The sequence below is a fragment of the Equus asinus genome, chromosome X, assembly GCF_041296235.1.
Source record: "Equus asinus isolate D_3611 breed Donkey chromosome X, EquAss-T2T_v2, whole genome shotgun sequence".
NCBI lineage: Eukaryota > Metazoa > Chordata > Mammalia > Perissodactyla > Equidae > Equus > Equus asinus.
In genome coordinates, this window is record NC_091820.1 from 15701938 (window position 1) to 15725261 (window position 23324).

The 23324-nt window shown below is 38.6% G+C and overlaps 1 protein-coding gene across 8 annotated transcripts in view; it reads right to left on the reverse strand.

Moving 5' to 3' along the window:
- Positions 1-4091: 4091 nt before the first annotated feature.
- The window catches only part of RPS6KA3 (ribosomal protein S6 kinase A3), a 112296-nt gene continuing 93063 nt past the window's right edge, over positions 4092-23324 (reverse strand). For all 8 annotated transcript variants that reach the window (XM_044763095.2, XM_070502210.1, XM_044763091.2 and 5 more), the window contains 7 exons: positions 23111-23200; positions 20966-21124; positions 19019-19180; positions 15462-15538; positions 14842-14959; positions 10065-10205; positions 4092-9481 (listed from right to left, as the gene is read on the reverse strand). In XM_044763095.2, the coding sequence (XP_044619030.1) occupies positions 9359-9481; positions 10065-10205; positions 14842-14959; positions 15462-15538; positions 19019-19180; positions 20966-21124; positions 23111-23200 (870 nt within the window). In that variant the 3' untranslated portion in view covers positions 4092-9358. The remainder of the gene's footprint in view (positions 9482-10064; positions 10206-14841; positions 14960-15461; positions 15539-19018; positions 19181-20965; positions 21125-23110; positions 23201-23324) is intronic.

Consider the following 23324-nt stretch of genomic DNA (forward strand, 5'->3'; position numbering starts at 1 on the left):
AGGAAGGGATTGCTGCTGGCATCTAGTGGGCAGAGGCCAGGGATGCTGCTAAACATCCCATAGTGCACAGGACAGCCCCCCACCCCCCAAACAAAGCATTTTCCAGCTCAAAGCATTAATAGAGCTGATGATGAGAAACCAATGACGGATGTACTTCTTAGAGGGAAACTGGAAGATGATGAGGACTTAAAGTTCTAGGTTTCTCTTTTCATTTGCAATATTTTGCAATTTACACAATTGAGGATGAAAGGATGTCTATGAAATTTATTTAAATTTTGCTTCAAGGCCAAATGATTATGAACTTGTTCTTTGAGTGAGAGAGATCTGGATTCAAATTCAGCTCTGCAGCAACTTGTTTCTCTATGATCTTGGACAAGTTATAAGTCTCAGTTTTCTCATCTGTAAATTGGGTTTAGGAATAGTACTTACCATATTGGGTTGTTGCGGGAATTAAATTGATATAACGCATTCAGTGTTTAATAATTATGCCTAGCACATGATAAGTAATCAGTTAGACTCCAAGTATCTGGAAGTTCAAATATTTAAAAATCAAAAGTCTCCATCAATTACCCAATATAAAACCCCAAAGGAGGAAAAACCATCAGGCTTTATTTCTCTATTATAGGATGGTTCCCACATCTGACTGATTATCAGAAAAACTTGGAAGGAGGTGAGTCATGGGAACATTTGGGAGAAATGTGTACTAGCAGAGGGAACAGCAAGGACAAAGACCTTGAGTGGGAGCCATGCTTGGTGTATTCAAGAAACAGTAAGAAGGCCAGTGTGGCTAGAATGCAGTGAGCTGGAGGGGGCGGGGGAGGGGCGGTGATTGGGGATATGAGATCAGAGAGGTACGGAGACCAGATCACTTGTTACAATTCTTAGTAGGTTTTGGACAGATCATTTTGGCTTCTGTGTTAAGAATAGACTGTAGGGGGCAGGGGAGGAAACAGTCCCCATGCAGGAGGCTACTGCAATAGTGCCCCAAAAGACAATGATAGCTTGGACTAGAGTACAAGGTTTCTTTGTGGGATGGTGAGAATGTTCTAAAATTAGATTATGATAATGGTTGCAAAACTCTGTAAATATACTAAAAAAGATTGAATTGTATGCTTTAAATGGGTGAACTTTATGGTATGTAAATGATATCTCAATAAAGCTATTCAAAAAAAAAAGAAATGGGAAAATGGATCTGACCAAGGAAAAATAAAAGAATTGACAAATGGTACTGACAGCTTAGCTGAGATTAGAAAACACAAACTTGCAGTGGTATCAATTTGCATAATTGTATGGTTTCCTCCAACACATCAGTTACTGTTCAATGGGTGCTGTATAAAGGTGAGGACGTAAGGAAGTTCAGGGTGCTTCTGAGAAAAGTTCAGGGGATCAACTATAGGGCCACAAGTTTCAGTCTGGTAGCAGAGGAAATAAAGACTGGGGGGGGAAACCAAAAGAATAAAATTCAAATTCCTTAATATTATGTCTGATGGTCCGGCCCTGCCTATCTCTTGAGCCTCATGTCTTGCTTCTTATGTTTTAAGTTCCATTCGTAGAGATTTTTTCTTTTCTTTTTTTTTTTTTAAAGATTTTATTTTTTCCGTTTTCTCCCCAAAGCCCCCCAGTACATAGTTGTATATTTCTCGTTGTGGGTTCTTCTAGTTGTGGTATGTGGGATGCTGCCTCAGCGTGGTCTGACGAGCAGTGCCATGTCCGCACCCAGGATTCGAACCAATGAAACACTGGGCCGCCTGCAGCGGAGCGCGCGAACCTAACCACTCGGCCACGGGGCCAGCCCCCTGAGATTTTTTATGTTCTTGAGTGCCTCTAACTCTGACTCTCTGTACATTCTGTGTTACCCTTCCTTCCCCTTTTTTTAGGTCTCAGCATAATCATTGTTTCCTTAGAAGGTCTGCCCTGATCCCTAGGCAACTCTGCTACACATTCCTACAGCATCCTGCACTTCCTTTACTTAGCTTTGCTAGGGTGTGTCAATTCTATCCATTTAGGGTGCATTAACAGAGTTTAATATCTGGATCTACAAAGCTGCAGAAGAGTGACCAGGGCAAATACTGCTATTCCATCTTGGCCTGTCTGAGGAGCCAGACGTTTCTCTAGATAATCATGGTAGGCCGGCTAATGGTCCCCAAAGATCTCACATCCTAATCTCTAGAACCTGAGAATATGTTATCTTACATGGCAAAGGGAATTAAGGTTGCGGATGCAATTAATGTTGGTAATCAGTTGACCCTGAGATGGGGGGATTGTCCTGGGTTACCTGAGTGGGTCAAATATAATCACACGAGTCCTTAAAAGTGGAAGAGGCAGAAGAGGGTGGTCAGAGAGATGCATGTGAAGAGGACTCTACCCACCATTGCTGGTTTTGAAGATGGAGAAAGGCAGCCACGAGTCAAGGAATGCAGGTGGCCTTTAGAAACTGGAAAAGGCAAGGAAACACTTCTCCCCTAGAGCTTCCAGAAAGGAATACAGCCTGGCCAATACCTTGGTCTTAGCTCACTGAGATCCATATTGGACTTCTGATCTCCAGAACTGTAAGATAATAGATTTGTGCTGTTTTAAGCCACAAAGTCTGTGATAGTTTGTTACAGCAGCGGTAGAAAACAAATACATACAGTAACATTCCTATATTGCCTCCATATGAAACCAAGTAGACCTTGAAGCTCTCCATCTTAAGCTGAAGATGTACCCACATTGAACCAAGTGGATAGCCCCTAAACCATCTGTTTTGGGCTGAATTGTGTCTCCCTCCAAATTCATATGTTGAAACCTTAACCCCTAGTACCTTGGAGTTAAGGTCTTTAAAGAGGCAATTGAGTTAAAATGAGGCTGTTACGTTCTGCTTCAGCGGCCCAGGGTTCGCCGGTTTGGATCCCAGGCGCAGACATGGCACCTCTTGGCAAGCCATGCTGTGGCAGGCGTCCCACATATAAAGTAGAAGATGGGCATGGATGTTAGCTCAGGGCCAGTCTTCCTCAGCAAAGAGGAGGATTGGCAGCAGATGTTAGCTCAGGGCTAATGGTCCTCAAAAAAAAAAAAAATGAGGCTGCTAGGATGGGGCCCTAATGCAATATGACTGGCATCCTTATAAGAAGAGGAAGAGACATGGGCGGTGGGGTGGGGGGGGGGTGGGGGGTGGAGAATGACCACGTGAAGAGGCAGCAATGGGGCAGCCATCCTCAAGCCAAAGAGAGGCCTCAGGAAAACCCAACCTTGCCGGCACCTTGATCTTGGACTTCCAGCCTCCAGAACCGTAAGAAAATAAATTTCTGTTGTTTAAGCCACCTAGTCTGATATTTTGTTAGGGTGGCCCTAGCAAACTAACACACCATCATAATATAAAACTAAAAATGTCAGCTGGGAAGGAAAGGGCTAACTGCAGGCCTATAGCTCCTTCCCTCTCTACCAGGAATCAATGCCCTCAAGCAAATTTCCTTTTAAATGTGCTAATAATATTTACCAGCAGAAAGAAAATGAAGTCCTTATCTCTAAAATGCTTCTAGCAAGATACACTTGGTCTATAGAGATGGCTTATTATAAAAGCTGGAATTTATGGGTTTATGAGGCATGGTTGGCTGGAGAACAGGGCTTCATCATTTAAATTGTGTAACTAATGAGGTATAAAAAGGGGATGTTGCAAAACCAAATTACTCCCTTTGTTTAAACAACGTCTCTGCCTACACTGCTTAGAAGGAAACTTGTCTTTTAATTCTGAATCTAAAATGCATGGTAATGAGGGAGAAAAACGGCATTTTGGAATTAAGTCTGATAATTTTGGACTTCTCCAAGAAAAGATTGTTTCATCTGTGCCTTGTGATCACCCCGTATCCTTTGAATCATTAATCAAGTTTGGCATTAAGTGAGATCCGTGACTGACGTGAGTCTGATTTGACAAACTCTGGGCTTACCAATACTTTGCATAGAAAAATTATTTCGCAGTTCTTATTAACTCAGAAACATTCCTGTTTTAAGTTCTATCAATCCAATTTGATAAATTTATACTTTGGATAGAATAATTTGGTAATATGAAGGATTAATTATCATATAATTAAAATAATCTGATAAAGGGACATACATGCATTTATTTGAAACTTTATTATATAAATTTTCATTTCTTTTAAAGATTACAAAACCTGTTCTGTGACAGGAATACAAGCAATATTGTTCCAGGATTATTCATGGATACGTCTGAAAGAGCTTAGATTACACATTAATAGTATGATTTGAAAACTTCCCAGATTAAACTCTTAAGTAAAACAATTTAAAGTATTCAGTGATACTTAATCCTTTACAAGCACTTCATGATTATGGCAGCAGGGCCAAGCATCTGATGCGATTTAACCACCAATGAAAGGTACAATACATATGAACTCATGATATGGTACCTTGGGCTTCTGGCATGCCTTACTAGAGAGAAACTAGTACAAAGTAAGATCATATGTCATAGTAGAAAAATATTTGTGATTTTTTTCTTTTTTAAAAACTGTTTAAGTAGATACCCACCCCATTCCCACCCATGGCCAAAAATGCAAAATAATTACATCCCTTAGGTGTACACCTTCCCTTTTGCTTAGGGTAAGAGTTAAGATAAACCTAATACACGTACATATTTTTAAGAGTTAAAAACTCATCACCCATAATTATTAAGGATGCTAAGGAATGGCAATACCTTGAAGCTTTTTTAAATTAAAAAACAAAGCTTTAGGTGGTAAACTACACTTAGAGAAACACACCAAAACCTTTATCCTTATGCCCTTGCTTTGTATTAAAAGTTCTACTTTAAATACTTGTTTGAAAAACTCAGTATACAGTTCATTCAGTACTATAGTGATAATAGGAGTAAAGATTTTCACTTCCATTAGATATTGAACTAATCTACTTAGGACTACTATAGCGACTCTCTTCTCACATACGTTTACATATACTGTACTCAAATGGTATGTGCTCTAAAGAGGTTTCTTGAGGTTTGCACCTCTGAACTTAGTCTCTAAATTTTCCTTTCCACTAATCTCTATTCAATGTCATATACTTTGCTAGTTGCTCTGGGAGAAGTCATGGACATTTAAACAGCTTATCATGCACTTCAAGGTTACATGGCAAAATAATGAGGAAAGTGCCTTAAGAGGTAGGAAGTAGGCTCTCATCCCAACCCTTGGTATGCCCTATTATGAACAGTTAAAAGACTGGAATCGAAGTGGTAAATGTGAGACTCATAGTAATACAAGGCTTAAGAAAATTAAGTCGACTTAGTTACTAGAATTCTTTGAGAACACTCAGTCACATTGGAACCAGTTACAAGTCACTCAATCACACAGAATACAGCAGTGTCAAGAATACATAAAGCACATTGTAGATACAAATTCTTCTTGGCCATCCATATTTAGGTATTGTCATTCTGTAGATTCTTCACTAGAAAAAGTGGTTAAGCGTGGCTCTGCAGAATACCACAGTCCCAAGAAAGCGAATTTCATTCCTTCATTAATTGGTCTCCACCAATGGCCACTTGGGGAAACCAGCAAAATGTAAGCAATCTGGAGGTGAAAAGAGGACTATTTTCATTAATTGAAATAACAGTACTGAGTTAAGTCAACTTATCTGTGAATTGAATAAGGCTCAAAGGACACATCCAGTTTGTTAGTCACATGGAGTTGGACCTTTCAGAGGGACAGAACTCAAGGACTAGATTGGAACCTCCTGGTTTAAGCACCAAGGGTCAGCCATGGAACCTATCGTATTTATTAATCACAGAAAACAGACCTGACACTTTACATTCCTGAGATATCTGTCCTAATGCCTTCATAAAACTCGATACCACCATAAGAGAAAATTTTCTCTATAAAATATAGTGAAGCAAGCTGAAAAACTTTAGGTCATTTATAAAGGCCAGGAAATAGAGAATATCAAAACCATGTTGAGATGTGTATTGCTGGCTTCCATGGTGGTTAAGCACATCTGTACCAAGGCCCCCAAATCTTGAATGCTTTTCTGCTAACTCTTCCAGGCTGGACCTACCTTAGCCCCTTTCTTATCCAACCCCTTCTGCCTACTCGTGAAGCCTTTGCACCCCTCTCCCACTTCAAGTCTTTCCTGGACTGAGGGTACAGGGCACAGCTAACAGGCCAGCCCCACCTTCAATGTCCCCTTGCCCCGAAAGCAACCACTTCTTAAAAATAGATGGGAAATGGTTGACCCAAACCTGCTCTTTGCAGCCCACCGCATGTGAAATGTGGAATCTCTACCACATACACACCACACCCTCTCCAGACACTCGCTAAGTGACTTTTCCCAAGTCAACCTCACAGCATCTCAACTCTGTGCCTTGTCAAATTATTACATTTTTGGAATTTTGGAGTTGCTTGTGAATAAATGAATCCATATCAAATCTGATATGAAAAAAGACATCTCTATAAATTAGAAAGAGCTGAAATAATTTATATAAAAAATTAAAAGGATAGAAAACTTACCTTAACATCATCACTTGAAAGGGAAGATATAAGACACATGGTAGTGTAATCCATATTTTCCAGTATGTGCTTGGCAATGTTAAATGCAATCTACCATTCTGGATTATAAGCTAAGAGGAGGTTTGCAAAAGTGACCTGATAGTTTAGTTCCTTCTTTCACGTTGAAATATCTTTAAGACTGAACTAAAACGTCTTGGGACAAGCCCTGGTAACCAGCAGCACTAACTGGGGAAGGACTTCACTACCACAACGATAGGGGCCTGGAGGAATTGGACTTGGAGAAATTAATGGAAAGGTTATCCCAGCACAAGCACTATATTCAGAGCACACTGTTGGCCAAGTTTGTCTGCTGTACGTCAAAGGCAATAGGAACACTAGAACCACAGATGAAAGAAATTATGCTTATGAACTGCTTTTTAGGCAGAAAGCCTTCAGTTTTGTGAACATATAACTCACTTTTCTCCAATAAAACTGGCAGATGGACTAGGCAAAGAAGGCAATATCTTTGAAAGCAGTAAACTTGGCATTCATAGACCAGTAGAGGACTGCCCCGAGAAATATGTAGTTTTTGAACAACTCAGCTCCTGGTCAGGTGATAATATGAAGGGAAGGCAGCATGGTGTTACGAAGAAAAAAAAAATGAATGGGAAGTTAAGGATTCTAGTCTTTCAGTCTCAGGTTCTTTACATGCAATATGAGAAAGTTGGACTAGATAATTTATAAGGATTTACACAGTTACTTCTGGTTCTAAAAGACTATGAGACACAATACACCTAAGAAATTATGGAATAGCATCAGTGTCAAAAATCTGAAAATATATCTTTTTTCTGCCTAGAGTTACATTTACATTTTAAAAGTGACAAGAATTTGCGATGACCATGGTTTGAAATGCTGAAGAGAGGAGAGAGAAAGGGAAAAAAAAAGCTTCTTTCCAGGCAATGGAAAGTGGCTTTCAATAGTTAGCATCCACATACTCAAAAATTTTTAAACACTTACTCTATGTAGATCTTCTGAAATCCCTCCTCCTATACATTTTTTATTTAGAAGATAAACATACATTTGATTTCTATGCAATAATTATTTTGTGTCACTTGGGCAAAAGGAATGCCATAGATTTTCCCTTTCTCTTTAATTGCATAGAGGAGAAATTAAGGAATAACAAGTGGTTTCCAAGACATTTAGATAAACCATGCTTTCTTGGCTTTGTACTTTCAGGGGAAGATTTAAAGCCTCTGGCAGGAAAAAAAGATTTCTGATGTAAATGCCTTCATACATGACTAAGAAAGATCTGTTTGGGCACATTCTTGATGAGGTAAGTTAAATCACTTTTTCCTTGCTCATATTTTTTCATATTACATATTGATGTATGTAGGGAACTTTGCAAAGATACAGGTATGATGGATACAGAAGTTTCTTTAATTGAAAAAAATTGTGCAAACTACTAAATTAGATGTAGATAATGAATACTGTAATCTAAGCAGATTCAGTGACCATTATGAAAAGTGATCATTTCTGAAGTTAAAGAAAGCATTATATGGCTATAAATCATCAGGAGGAATTCAGAAAACACTTAATGCTGAACGTTCACTTAGGCTACCTTAGCTATGATTTCAGGTTAGAACAGATATTGTTTGATCAAGAATGTTTTATTCCCTAGAATAATAAAGTTTAAGTCCAATTTCATATAGAGGCCCATGGCCTTTATTACATTCAAATTAGTGTTTAATATAGAGCATTGTAATGGGATAGAACTCATTATGATTTACCTTTTTTCCAAAAAAGCATACTTTTCTTGCAGGTATACAAGAACAAGTATCCTGTATTCATATGCTAAATTCTGTAATTTGATTTATTTAAACATGAAATATGCAATGGGACTTGAATGACGGGTTGCTAAATTTTCCTTCGCCAATCTCTTCACTATGACTCTTAAAGGCCTTTGATGTATACTGGCAAAATCCCAAATTATATGCCAAATACTAAGCAGGGGTACTATTTAAAAGTGCAAGGACTACTTCCTTTATTAAGGAAAAAAGAACCTTAAGGAGTTGCAAAGTATATGGACTAACTTCATAGGTGTACTCTTGATGTCATGCCACACACATATGATAACTTTCTCTACCGTAACAGCTCTCTAGGTTAGTCTGACAGAGCACCTGACTTTAAGAAACAAACGAATGAACGAACCAGTGAAACAGACATGGGGAAAGATATGTACATTTTGGAAGTATTACATTCAACAGCTGTTCCACAATCTGGCCTTTTTTAGGGCTGTCCAACAATACTGTTAATCCAGGTGAACTATTTAACCAAATTTAATAGTCAATTGATTAATAATAATAGATTCCAAGTTAAACAAGGCATGTATACATTAAAGAAAGCAGTACAGAAATGTACTGTATATGAACTGTTTACAAAAACATACAAAATGTTGGATGGCACAAGGGATACAGTGCTAATATAAACGGATTGTTTAAGCTAAGTGCTTAACATAAACTGTCCATCCCTATAACTAACAAAGAATATTTAAGGGACATGAAATATTTCCTATAAAAATAATGCTATATGGTGTAGAGTACTTTATTCAGTGTATTTTTAGGTGGTATTCATATGTTCATTATTCTTCTTGTTGATTCAGTGAATATATCTTCGTCATGTTTCCATTTTCATTTCATCCGAAGCTCCAGGAAAATCTAACTGGCTAACAATCATTTAAAGCGAGAAGAGACGAAAGCAGGAGCAGCAGCAGGAGCAGCAGCATTATGGGTACCAGCTGGGACAGTGTGTGCTTGCAGGTGTCTCTCAGATATGTGCTACCTGTCGCCAGAACTTGTGCTATCAGCTTACACCACGGTACCAAATATCCCACTGAGGTCACTTCACAGGGCTGTGGAGGTGATTTTTTTAATACCTCTCCGCTGAGCAAGAGTAGAGCGGCCTACTGGTTCCAAAACTGGTGACTGATTACGGTTTAAAGCAGAATATGTAGCTGCCATGGCACCCTGAAAACAGGAAAGAAAGGTCACAAGAAAAATGACAAGAGGAATCACATGTACACAGAATATGAAATGAAGGTTTTTTCCCTCAGATAATTTCTTCATATGCAAATTTATATAGATTTTATTAGGCTCATAATGAAAATAACCACACTAGTCAAATCCTCTGATTTAACTGAAATTGACGAGGTCTGTGTGGGAGGTTGAACTTTTCTTAGGACTCCCCCACTCTTTTTTTCTTTGCAATCCTTTATTGTAAGAGGCAGCAAGGCATGCTCTTTCGGAACCTGTGTTTTGCCAAAGAGTCTGCATTAGGTTGTGCATAAGAAAGAGAAGTATAAAGAAAAGTTAGGAAATCCATAAGCTTATCTGATTAATAAATTCAGAAGTCATTCTTAAACTAGTTTTATTGTGATATTCTGGCATGCCTTGATTTTTCTTTTCTAAATCACCCACTGTATGAGAATCCCACACAGGAAATGGATGCAGGCTGAGGGGAAAGGGAAAGGGAAAGGTGCTGGGCACAGAGGTGTCTCCTGGTCTCTTCTGGAGGACATGTGGAAAACAGCGCCGGGATGCGACTGCTCACCTTGACTAGATGTGGTGCATCCTGTCTGTTCAGTTGGTATTGTGGCAGTTGGTCCCAGTGGACGATCCAAGGGTGTCTGAGCACAAGGGCAGCAGTCAGTCTCTGATGAGGGTCCACGTGAAGCATTTTTGACACCAGGTCCTGTAATGGGAAGAAGAAGAAAACAAGCTTAAACCTTTTTGTTTTCCTATAGCACTCAATACTGCTGCACATTCTTACTTAGTTTATAAGACACTATTTTTTTCCCAGTAGCAGACCTCTGGGCTCAAAGCAATTTGGTCAACATGACAATTTGTTAAAAAAAAAAAAAAAAGGCGAAAACTTAAGTCTCTGTTTTCTCCTCCGTGAGTTACTGTAATTTGGGTGCATTACAAAGGGTTAATTGACCACATTTTATGTATCTTTAAGTGATTTGGCTCTTTTTTTCCCTCAGATATTCTGAGTTTTCTGCATTTTTTTAGGTTAATTTCTAAGTAATTTTCAGCTACTTAAGACTTTTTTGTGCTGCTGGTAATATTGGAAAAGCAGAACGTAACTGTTCAATAATAGGAATTTAATTGGAGGGCCCTAAATGCCCCTCCAAAAGATTACAGAGTTCTTTTTATTTTTCACTACTTCAGAAGCAACTCATGGGCGTTATAGAGAAATCAGAAATACATAGAAGCAAAAGAACATGAAGAACACCCGGAAACCCACTCTTCCAGAGACAAATGCCTTCCTATGCATGGAATAAAGATCCATATAATTGCTATATAATTTTATACTCTCCAAAATAACACAATTGTTGATTTATAAAAGTTATCTACCACTTGTTTAATTTTTTCATTCAAAATATATCTATTGAGTATCCATTAAAGCCCAGGCATTCTGCTAGGCATTGGGTATTTAGCAGTGAACAAGGCAGAAATGAACTCTGACCTCATTAAGCTGTCAGCCCAGTGAGGGAGAGACAAAGAATTACAAAGCAAAGAGTAAGTTCTTTGATGGGACAAATAAATACAAGGTGCAGCTAGAAGAACACAAAGAGAGTTCTGAACTGAACAGGGTAGGGTGGCTTAGAAGTGACTTCTTTAGAGGAATGTGAGACCTGAAGGATAAGAGGAACTGGATTAGAGAAGGGAAGGGGGAAAGAGAACATTTCAGGGAGATAGAATGGAGTGCATTTGGAGGAAAGTCCTCAGGTGTGAGAGAACATGCCTCAATTAAGGAACTGAAAGGAGTGCAATGTGGCTGTAGCATAAGTTGTAAAGGAGAGCATGGCAGCAGTTAAAGTGGGGGAAGTGAGGAAGGACCAGACCATGAAAGCCCTTGTAAGCCATATTAGCAAATTTGGGCTTTTTTGGAGGTGATAAATCATTTAAAGCAAAGGAGTGATGTGGTCAGGTTTGCACTTTAGAGAGATTGCACTCACTTAGTGTTGGGGGGGTGGGGGGGAAATGGATCGGAGGGAGCAAGCCTGGAGACTCCAATTTGAGACTGGCAAGAGATGATAGCCTGGGGGAGGGGGTGTGGAAGAGATGGAGAAATATGGATGGAATTGAGGTACTTAAGAGAAAGAACCGACAGAACCTGGTGGTTGACTGGAGGTTGGGAACTGGGGAGATGTTATTCCAAGTACTCCGCTGCTACTAGATATTTACTGTTTCTTATTTTTAGTTATCATTAACAGCTAAGAACAGGAATAAGCTACTGAACAGAATTAGAAATAAAAAAAAGAAACAATTAGGGACTTCCCCTTCCAAATTCTGAAAGTGGGCAAATGTGATTCAAATGCATAAAAGGTTGCAAAACTGCCCAGAGGCACAACAAAACTCAATTATAATTTTAATCAAATCTGTGTGTTAACCAGTGCACTTCTGGCCAAGTCACTTAGAACCACTTCTCCTTCTACTGCTACCCTTCAATGCTTCCTCCTCCTAAGCTTTCTCTTTAAATGGTGATGCTCCCCCGAATTCCTTCCATGGCTCTCTTATCACTCTGCTTAGATAAGCTCATTCATGCTTATGGCTTTAGCTACTATGGATGAGAACTCCTAACTTCAATGTCCACATTAGACTTCTCTCCTAAGATCTACATTCATATAGCCAGTTGCCTAATGGACACATATCTCTTAATTAAATATCACAGAAGCATTTCAAATTCATAACGTCCAAATCTGCAATCATCACTCCTCTCAAAACTACTTCTTTTGTATTCCACATCTTGGTGAAGGACACCATTACCCGACTCATTTGCCCGAGGTGGAGATGTGGACTGCACGCTTGAGATCTGCTTCTCCCTTGCTTCTTATGTCCAATAAACCAGTGAGTCTATTCTGCCTCCTAAATTTCTCTTCCATTTGGCTCAAATCCCGCTATAACTGCTCTAGTTTAGGTCCTCACCATTCATGACCTGAAATAGCGCAAAATCTTACAAGCAATGCTCCTAATATTAGGTCAGTGAGAACTGAATGAAATAACGTAGGTAAAAGTGTTAGCACAGTCCTTGGCAGGTAAGTGCTCAGTGAATGTTCTTCTCAAAGCCACATATGACACATATGGCCCATAAGACTGATGACACATGTACAACTTGCTCTGGAGGGGACACACCAGATGATAGAGCCCTCCCTCCCTATTTTGTGGGTATTTACTGTATTACGTCATGCTTGTAATCACAAGTCTTACTTGGACAAATTAGTAAAAGTTATTAGTAATAACATGGCATTTATAAGACTGGCTGTGAGTTGGATGCAATTTTTTGTGCTCTATTTGTCCTCACCTGTCTTTCTCTTTCACTCAAAAAAGCATACTGGAATGAAAGTGAATGAGAACCAAATTATAGAAATTAGAGAGAGAACCTTGACTTGCTTTAACTTATTGAAAAAGCAGGCAGTGTGTAAGCTCTGATACTTTATATGGTAACATTGCTTGATATGCCTCCCAACTGATCATGACCAAGTTTGTGGCAGCCTCCATGGATACAAATTACTGCTCCACAGAGTGAATTTGAAGAAGGAAAACCTGATCACTACAATGCTTACTATTTGTCAAAAGTTCTCAATACCTAGAGTACACCTCAAATGCTGAACGTTATCTACAAAGCCTTTCCTAATCCCAGTTCATTGGGTACCCTCTCACATGTATCCTGCACCAGTGATATCAAACTACTTGCAGCTCTCTGGAGGCATTCTGCCATTCCCAGGCCACCATGACCATGAATAGCATGTGCTGTTCCCTCAGCCTGGGATGGATTACATCCTTCTGCTCCCCAAGCTGCCTGGCAAATCCCTTCATTGCTTCTGGAGAGCCTCCCCTGAAATCTTTCTGACCAAGCATCATCTGTGAACTTCTTTAGCACAGAAAACAAACCACTTTCACAGCACATGTGACACTGTACTGTATATTTTTGGCCATCTCCCAACTAGACGGTGAGCACCCTGAGATCAAGAATTCTATGTGAATCACATCTTTTATCCCTGGAGGCTTCACTTATTAAGCGCATTGCAGGTGCTTAACACATGAATTAAAAAGGAAACAAGTGCCCAGAAAAATGAATTATCTGGTTAAAGAAATTCTACTGTGGAAAAAAAGAGAAACGCTAGCATTTCATTTCATTTTTTTTAAGGATTGGCACCTGAGCTAACATCTGTTGCCAGTCTTTTTCTTTTCTTTCTTTTTTTTTCCTTCTTCTCCCCATAGCCCCCCAATACAGAGTTGTATATTCTAGTTGTAGGTCCTTCTGGTTTTGCTATGTGGGATGCCACCTCAGCATGGCTTGATGAGCGGTGCCAGGTCCACGCCCAGGATCCAAACTGGCAAAGCCCTGGGCTGCGGAAGCAGAGTGCACGAACTTAACCACTCGGCCACAGGACCAGCCCCAGCATTTCATTTTAAATGCAGTTATAAAACCAAGTATTATCTACATAGACATTAAACTGGTTAACTGAGGCTTCATCTCTGTGCCAAAAGTATCTCTATATATTTTTGGCATGCCTGATTTACTTATGCAATTACCTCAACTCAAGCTTCCATCTCTAAGAAAAGTCAGCAAGCACTTTTACCAGTCTGTATCTTCTTCATCTCTCTATGCTTTTCTTATTTTAAAGTGGAAAACTTTGCTTTTCTTTTTAAAAGAGAATTTTCTATGAATAAAGTGAAACTAGAGCAGAGTTGAGAAGCAAGTCAGTGCTAGTCAGGGGATGGCAGATCTTCCAGTGAGAAAGGCTTTTCAAATGGATTTCAAGCAGACATTACAAAACTATACTACTGTCTATTGTGAAAGAGATGAGACCCCTTTCTTCAAAATATGGAAGAAAAATAGAACATGGTATAGTTATTCTAGGGAACAAGGGCTTTGGAATCAGCTATTTAGTTTGAAGTGCCCACATGTACCTGGTGTGTAAACACAGACAGGTTCACACTAAAATTTTGGGCCTTGGTTTCCTTCTATGAAATGGGGATACTACCACCTACTTTACACAGTTGTTAAGAGGATTAAATGAGATAATTTAGGTAAAATGCAATGTGAGGCACAGAGGAGACACAAATCATGAAGACTACCACCGTTATTACTCATGTTTGTCAGCAGAAGTAGCTTTAGATGTATAGATAATAAAGCCAAACCAATGCCTTCTGGAAAAGAAACACAATAATTGGTACATTTTTGAGTTCAAGTTATTTGGTAACATCATTTCAAAATACTACTTTATAAAGGAAAGTTTCTAACTGATATTATTTCTTCTTACCACGGATTAGGAAAATTATTTTCTCAAGAGCTTATAACAGGAAGCCATACTTACCTTTGCTGTGTCTGAAACAGAATTCCAGTAACCACCACTGAGTGAGAATTTTCCACTGCCTATCCGTGCCAATATTTCCTCTGGTGTATCATCAGGGCCATTTGCAAATGGAGTGTAACTAATTAATAATAAAATTAAAATGTTAATGAATAAAATTTCTTTTTGGTTGGTAATCTATATTTATTTGCAGTATCCAAAAGTACTCTGGAGTAATTCAGTTAATATAATACTTTATTGCAATCTACTAAACTGAAGAATATCAACAACGTGAAGCTCCATAAAGTACCAGGTCAAGGAATAAGTTATAAAATATTAATTAGACTTAATATACAATAATATATTTTTAAGATATGATACATTATAGAATAAAATATTTAAAGTAGTGTATGTTTATGATATAACAAGAATACAAAAAAGGTATGGAAAAAATCAATTTAAGACCACAAGGCATTAATAAATAGTACATTATAGAAAATCAGTAATGATACAGCTATAAATGTGTTATATATGAGAAAACATGGAAAGAAAGATATTACAGCATAGAGATTAAAAAAACAGACCTAGATATTTTAAACAAAATATTGATGAATAAATGTTTACAACACATGGCACACACTCACCCAGTAAGCATTGTATAGAGGAGGACACCAAGACTCCATATGTCACAAGCAGCATCATAGCCTTGTCGTTTTAAAACCTAGAAAAAGTAAAAATTAGTATTAACACACTGTTTATTATATAGATTTAGATAGGCTGTGAACTGAATTTTATCTCCTAAATCACTGCATATAAGAAAAACCTGAACAAAACATGATTAACAAACAAGGCAATATATTAATCCTATTCTAGAACTTTATACTAATAATCCATATATATAAAATTAAATTTTGGTATATGAATTAACATTTATTGAGTGCTGCTGTGGCACACAGAGGCCTATAAAATAAATTGAAGGTAAGTTTCTTATTTTAAAAAATTTATATTTTCCATGCGGCTGCAGAGATGGTTACATAAAACTACTTTTAAGAACACGGGGCCCGCCTGGTGGTATAGCAGTTAAGTTCACACGTTCCGCTTCTCAGCGGCCTGGGGTTCACTGGTTCGGATCCTGGGTGCGGACATGGCACCACTTGGCACACCACGCTGTGGTAGGTGTCCCACATATAAAGTAGAGGAAGATGGGCACGGATGTTAGCTCAGGGCCAGGCTTCCTCAGCAAAAAGAGGAGGACTGGCAGTAGTTAACTCAGGGCTAATCTTCCTCAAAAAAAAAAAAAAGAACACATATAACAGCACAGATGATATAGTGTAAAACTGTACTTTTATATATGTATACAATTTGATTCACTCAAGCATTTAATAATCACCAACTATTATCAGGCATGAACTGTGACAAATACAAAACAACTCTGGTTTCCTTAAGAAAATCAGAATCTGGCAGGGGAAATAAAGATATATAGGTAACAATTCAACATAAGTATTACAACAAAATTATGTCTAAAGTGCCATGGATATAAAGATGAGGAAGCAATTCATTCTTCATATGGGGAGAGAAGACCAGGGAGCAGCCTGCTTGTATTGGGCCTTGTATTGTAAGTAAGAATTCAGGAGGCAAAGGGAGGAGGTGGGGGAGGGCAGAGGACACTCAAAGGGCCGAGGCAAGAGAGTAGAGCCTACTTAGCGACCGGCAAGGAGTTCAGTGTGGCCAGTTCTCCAGGTAGGGGATACTAGAAAGACTGAAGGGCTTTAAAAAATATCTTGTGACGGGCCAGCCCCGTGGCCGACTGGTTAAGTTCGTGCGCTCCACTTCGGCGGCCCAGGGTTTTGCCAGTTCGGATCCCGGGCACAGACACAGCACTGCTCATCAGGCCACGTTGAGGCAGCGTCCCACATACCACAACTAGAAGGACCTGCAACTAAAATATACAACTATGTACTGGGTGGATTTGGGGAGAAAAAGCAGTGGGGAAAAAAAAGAAGATTGGCAACAGTTGTTAGCTCAGGTGCCAATCTTTAAAAAAAAAAATCTTGTGAAGAATTTAGACTTTTTTTCCTGTAAGCAATCAGATATCATTTAAGCATTAAATAGAGAAATAAAGAAGTAGATGTGTATACTAGAAAGATAACTCAAGGTATAGAGTAAATGCTGGCAAGAAGAGAGACTGGAGACAAGGCCCTCTGATGTGAGGCAATTTGTAGCAAACTAAGTGAAAGGCTGTGAGGATCTGAACTAAGGCAGGACACGAAGAGGAAAAGACACAGAGAGAAACAGGAAGGACTTAGTAGAGACTGGATGTATAGCGTAAGGGAAGAGGGGTCTTAAATATTCAGGAATCAGAATGGAAAGGATTTGGTGACAGACTGGATACGGAGAAATGATGATAGAGAAGGAGAATTTCAGAAGGATTTCTAAGGGGTTTTTTCCCCCACTTTTCTGCTTTTTCTCCCCCAATCCCCCCAGTACATAGTTGTATATTTTAGTTGTGGGTCTTTTTTTTTTTTTTTGGTGAGGAAGATTGGCCCTGAGCTACCATCTGTTGCCAATCTTCCTTTTTTTTTCCTCCCCAAAGCCCCAGTACATAGTTGTATATCCTAGTTGTAAGTCATTCTAGTTCTATGTGGGATGATGCCACAGCATGGCCTGATGAGCAGTGTATAGGTCTACGCCCGGGATCTGAACCAGCAAACCCCGGGCCACTAAAGTAGAGCACACGAGCTTAACCAGTTGGCGATGGGGCCAGCCCCCAGGAACTTCTAAGTTTTAACTTGGACAACTAAATGGCAAATAGGAGACAAAGAGTTAAAAGGTCAATTTAAGGAGAGTTTAATCGTGGAAGGTTTCCTGAAGAAGATGAATTTAGAGGTAGGCTTTAAAGCCAAAAACATTCCAATGTGCCAAGGCATAACAGCTACATGGTGATTTCAAGAAGCAGATTGCTTGTACGATGCAGGAAACACTCATGAGGAAAAATGAGATGGCTAGATTAAGTGACCATGCTTGGACACCAAGATGTGTCAGAGGCTGTGGATATGGAGACAGACAAACAAAATCTGTCCCTCATCAGTTCTAGTACCATAAGGAGAGCAGATGCAAGCAGTCTTTTAAAAAGTATTATTTTATATCTAAAAAGTAACAAAATCACAAAAAGTTTGGAAAACACAGGAGGGAAATCCAACTCTCTAATTCAACCATCCTAACATTACCACCTATTATCATTTTTGTGAAATATCTAGCACCTGGTAAAGGCACAGACTTTGCAGCCAGAGTGCCTGGGCTCAAATCTGGATCTGAGCACAGGCAAATGACATAACCTCTCACTGTGTACCTGGTTTCCCATAAAACGCAAATAAAAGTACTCACCTCACTAGTTATAATGAGAAGGAATCATTTTATGTAAATTCTATGTTGTGAGGATGAGATCAGTTAATATATGTGCCTGGCATATAAGCCCTATATGAGGGTTAATGATTGTTTTTTATCTTGTTCATAGTTACATTTTTTTTACATAGTGATAATAGGCAAGCAATCTTGGCGGCAAAGCAGTGGAGAACTGCAATTTCTTAGGAAAAGAAACAACTTGATCAAAGCAGTGCTTAAAGATGTCAGTAGCTTTGTGGCTCTTTTGTGGAATGATCACAGAATGACAAGAGGGAGCAATGTGCACCGAGGCTGTGGCAGCCACCTGGGGTGGTGAGGGAAGCAGGGGCTGCGATAGCAGTTCTGTGAACAGAAAAACCCCAAACTGGTTTTAGGGGATAAGAGAGATGGTAACTAGTTATGCTACCACCTTTTTGCTAAAGGCAAGAAGAGACCATGATGTTTTAGTCTCGGAAATACAGGAAGATGGTGACAAAACCAGGAAATTAGAAGGGTATTCGAAAAGGAGGAGAATAAGCTACTTTCCATCTAATTCCATGCACTGACAAGCACAAAAGTGTTAGTGATAGCAGAAGCTACAGATATGTGAGTATGCAGAAAAACAGAAGTCAGGGCAGGAAAAGTATTATGGGTAGTAGTGGGCTGATGACAGAATGAAGTACCAATGAAGAGAAAGGGCTGACATATTATTCTAATTATTTTTCAGTAAGTCTTCAATCAAATAACTATTCTATATTAAACGCAGCAAATGAGTTTTTAAATATACTGAAATACCACAAGCAAATGCTTTCACAATTACCTCTGGTGCAACAAAATTTGCAGTATAACAAGGAGTCATCAGAAGACCATTTTCTGCTCTTAGCTGTTTGGCAAATCCAAAATCACAAATTCGAATAGATTCTGGATTGCCAGATTCATCCACATAAAGAATGTTGCTAGGTTTCAAGTCTCTGTGAACCACCTAATTGAAATACAAATTAAAGAGATACATTAACAATACATTTCCATTACACAAAATTCTTTATTCACAAACTGTCAAGCAATGCACTTAACAAGATGATGAGTGCTGACCTTTAAATTACTCTAGCATTATAAAATGCTGATGATGTAAGTATAACTCTAACACAAAACTAGGGCAAGGAGAGGAGGAAGAAAGAATGGCATTAACCTTGCCTCTCTTTGTCCAATTGAGTAAGTGGGTTAAGAAGAAAAGCAAATACCAATATCTGTCTCCAGGTTATTCATTCATTCAACAAATATTTATTGACCGCCTACTACGTGCCAGGGTGTTATATAAGGAGCTGCAGATACTATGGTGAACAAGACCCAGAAGATCTTCACCTTTACAAGCTAGGAGCTTACACAGTTGTAGGGGAGGCAGAGAATAAATAGGTGAGAGACGGGGCATAACTAGGGAGGTCAGGGAGGGTCTCTAGAGGAAGTAACATCTGATCTCAGACCTGAAAAAAATAAACAAGCCAGAACCGTGGGGGACCATCATTCTAAGTACAGGGAACGGCATGTAGAATGGATGTACATAATAAAAATGTGCTGACAGGTGCAATGGAACAGGCATGGGGTTTAGGAGTAAAAAGGAAAAAAAAAATCCAGACTTTAAGTATTGCTTATTTGATATCTAAGTGACAATGCCACACACACAAAAAGATAATACTCCTTTAGAGTTTTGTATTATTTTCCTCCTTTAATCACTTACTTGAATACTTCTTTTATCATAAGCCCCTCTGACACACTTTATTAGACTTATGTGTTTCTTCCATCACCAAATTCTGAGTCTATATTCTAATCAATCACCTCAGTTTAATTCCTAACATCCAGAACGTTACTTCTCCAGATCGTTTTAATAACTAATTACTGCTGAGGCATTGGGAAAAGAACATAGAAGACTCAGATGACTGCAGAGTCATAAACTCTTTGGTGAATATTGAGTTCTGCTAGTTTCTAGCTACATTACTAGGTGTATCTTGACCAGCTAGAAGTTAAGAAACTCTAGAATTAAATTAACACATCCCACTTGTTAGCTTCTAGGGGCAAAGACAAACAAAACAAGAATAATATATTGCAAATAAACTCCTTAAGAAGTGATCTCTTATTTTTTTTTCTTGCTTCCCATTCCTCTCCACTTCTCTGCTATTCTCCTTTCCTCCCTCCCTCCTCCCATTTTCACCTTTACCCCCCTTTCCCTCTCAGATTTCTCTTCTTTCAAAAATATGATTTTTTGTTTTTTGCCAATTACTTAAAATCTGTATGCAGGAAAAAATAAGGAGAGCACCCACCAGCCAGAAGCCAGGTGATAATCTGGCCTCATCTGTTTGAAAGATTTCCTTTTGTAAATGAATACAACCCATGATTCTCTGGCTCTGCTTCTAAACTTGAAATGGGCCCAGTTCTCAAGTGTACAGAGTGGCCTAGCAAAAATGGTGCTATGTCTTCCAGGCCACAAAAATCACACTTTTTCTTGGGAAGCATAAGAATTTACTATAAACAAACTAGGATTTCAAAGCTAGCATTTCAAGCTCAATGGGAGAAGTTTATGTCGAGGAAGAAAGTAGGATAATTAAGCTAATAGTAGTTATTTTCCATTACACGTATAAAGTAACTTAAGCCTTTGTAATTTTAGCTCAAACGTTAAGAAAAGATAAGAAAAAAGGTATTTATGTGTGTGTATGTAAGTGTGTGTGTATATATATGCACATATAAATATATTACAAATGTTAAAAAGACTTACCCCTTGTGCGTGAAGATATTCAACAGTTTTGGTTATAGTAAACAGGACAGCACTGGCCTCTCGTTCAGAGAAAAATTTCTGTCTAAGAATTTTATCCAGCAATTCACCCCCTTTCATAAGTTCTGTCACTACATACACATATTTTCCATCATCATACACCTATAAAATTCAACACCAAAATGTAAAACATTATTTAAAGCTTTATGTGTGCTCAGAACAAAGTTTATATATTAAAGAGAAATTAAAACTCATTTTATATTCAAGGAAAATTTTACTTATCACAACCAATGGAGGATATAAAATTTGCAAACAATTTTATACACAAATAGTATTAAAACAGGAATTGATGAAATTGAATGTCAGAAAAATAACTTGCAGTTTCCTCCAGTGAAACTTAATTCATGGCAATCAAAGTAACTATGGGCATTGTCTAAGAAGGGGCTGTCAACTTTTGCTCTTAGAGTTCACTCCTCTTATCTTTCTATCTACCTATGAGGGCAGGTAAGGTATAAAGACACCCCCCTGTGATTTTTCTGGAACTTCTGCAATGGCAGAACTTCTATATTTATATACATGGTACAGTGAATTACTCTGGTTTTGATTAAACTGAAAGACAAGTTGTGGCAAGAATTAAGACGGAAGATTAACAGAGACATGTCATCCAGTCACACAGAAGCACACCAGTTTACTCTAATGTAGAAATAGAAAGCTCACTGTAATTTTGGATTTGTACTCCAGGCAATCTCAAACTAAAATAACCCCTTTATTAACCTTCAGTCCCTTTCATTCTCCCCTCACCATGGAGTTATTGCACACCTTTCTTTAGCTGCATAAGAGGTACCGTGTGTGGGGTCCCAAATATGGAGAAAATACAGTACCTGTCCTCAAAGGTTTTACTCTAGTAGGGACAAACAGACATAGAAATAAGAGTTAAACAAGTGTTGGAGATGCTGTAATAAAAGTGGGGAAAATTTTAGAGACTTTGGAATTTGAAATAAAGGAAGGAGCAAAGATGTAAAAAATAGTGACAGCTTAGGGAGTTTCCAAGGCAAGGCTGAGAGAAAATACTTTCTACACTTCCTTTTTAATTTACTTGGCTGGATTCTTGGAGGTTATATTAATTAGTCACTTAAACAGCTTCTCATTTTAACGGGACTAAGTTAACATTCTCCTTCTAACAATGAGCAGTGATAAATTAATCTGAGGAAACTGGAGTTTGGGTTAGGAAGGAGAAGGGAGGGTAAACTTTGCAATTCACAAAATCTCAGAGATGAAAGGTGAAAGGTACCTTAGAAGTCCTCTGGCTTAACTGGCCACGTGACATATCTGGTCTACAACATCCAGATATGGCTTTTGAGCCTATGTGAGCACCATCAGCGAGAGAGGACTTAATGCTGCCTGGGGAGTTCACATCCTCTGCCAACAGCTCTGTTATGACAAAAGTCATAGATAGCAGGAAAGGATACTTCACTTGCCTGGGGGAGGGGGTGATGGGGTAGGGCAAGCTTTCTGGAAGACGTAATGCCTTAGCAAAGCCTTAGATGTGAGGTAGTTAGCTAGGCAAAGAAGGGAAACAGTGTTCTCAACTTGAGGGAACCATAAATTCAAGACAGAGCAGCATAAGAAAACGAGGCATGTTCAAAAATTTGTACATACTGGAGCATGGCTGGAGCACAGGGTGTGTGAGGAAGTGTGAAAACTACTATGGATGGAGGAAGGAGGGGACCAGAGGTGATGGGGGCCATGAACTGTAGGCAGGGAAGTAACATGGTAAGATATGAGTGTTAGCTCTCTCTGGTAGTACTGTGGAAGACAGTTTGGGGAGTCCACGGAGCGTGAGACTAGCCAATCCTGAATATTAGTTAATACCCATGTTCCAGTAAATACAGATATTAAAAGCAATAATGTCAGCAATACTTTTTTTCTTAAAGCAAAAGTAGAAAAATTAACACATATATAAACATATTTTCTGTTTATATAAACATTTTTCTTTATAATTGGAATTATGCTATATATGTTATCTTCTAATCTATTTTTTTTTTACTTACTATATCGAGTTCTTTGTCTACCACATGATATTTGAAAACACTCCAAATGTGAACTAGACAACTGATTCAAATGATCTCTGTTAAAGAATCTACTTACATCCTTTAGAGTAATAATGTTTGGATGCTGTCCATAACGAAGAAGAATTTCAATTTCTTCTGTTGGGTCTCTCTTGCTTTTATCAATAATCTAAAAGGCAAATATTTATCACAAAACGTTACGAATTATACAGTCATAAAACTTAAATATTTACAGCTACAGACCCTGGGTATTATCTTAGGTAAACACTGTATATATAAGCCATTTATCAACC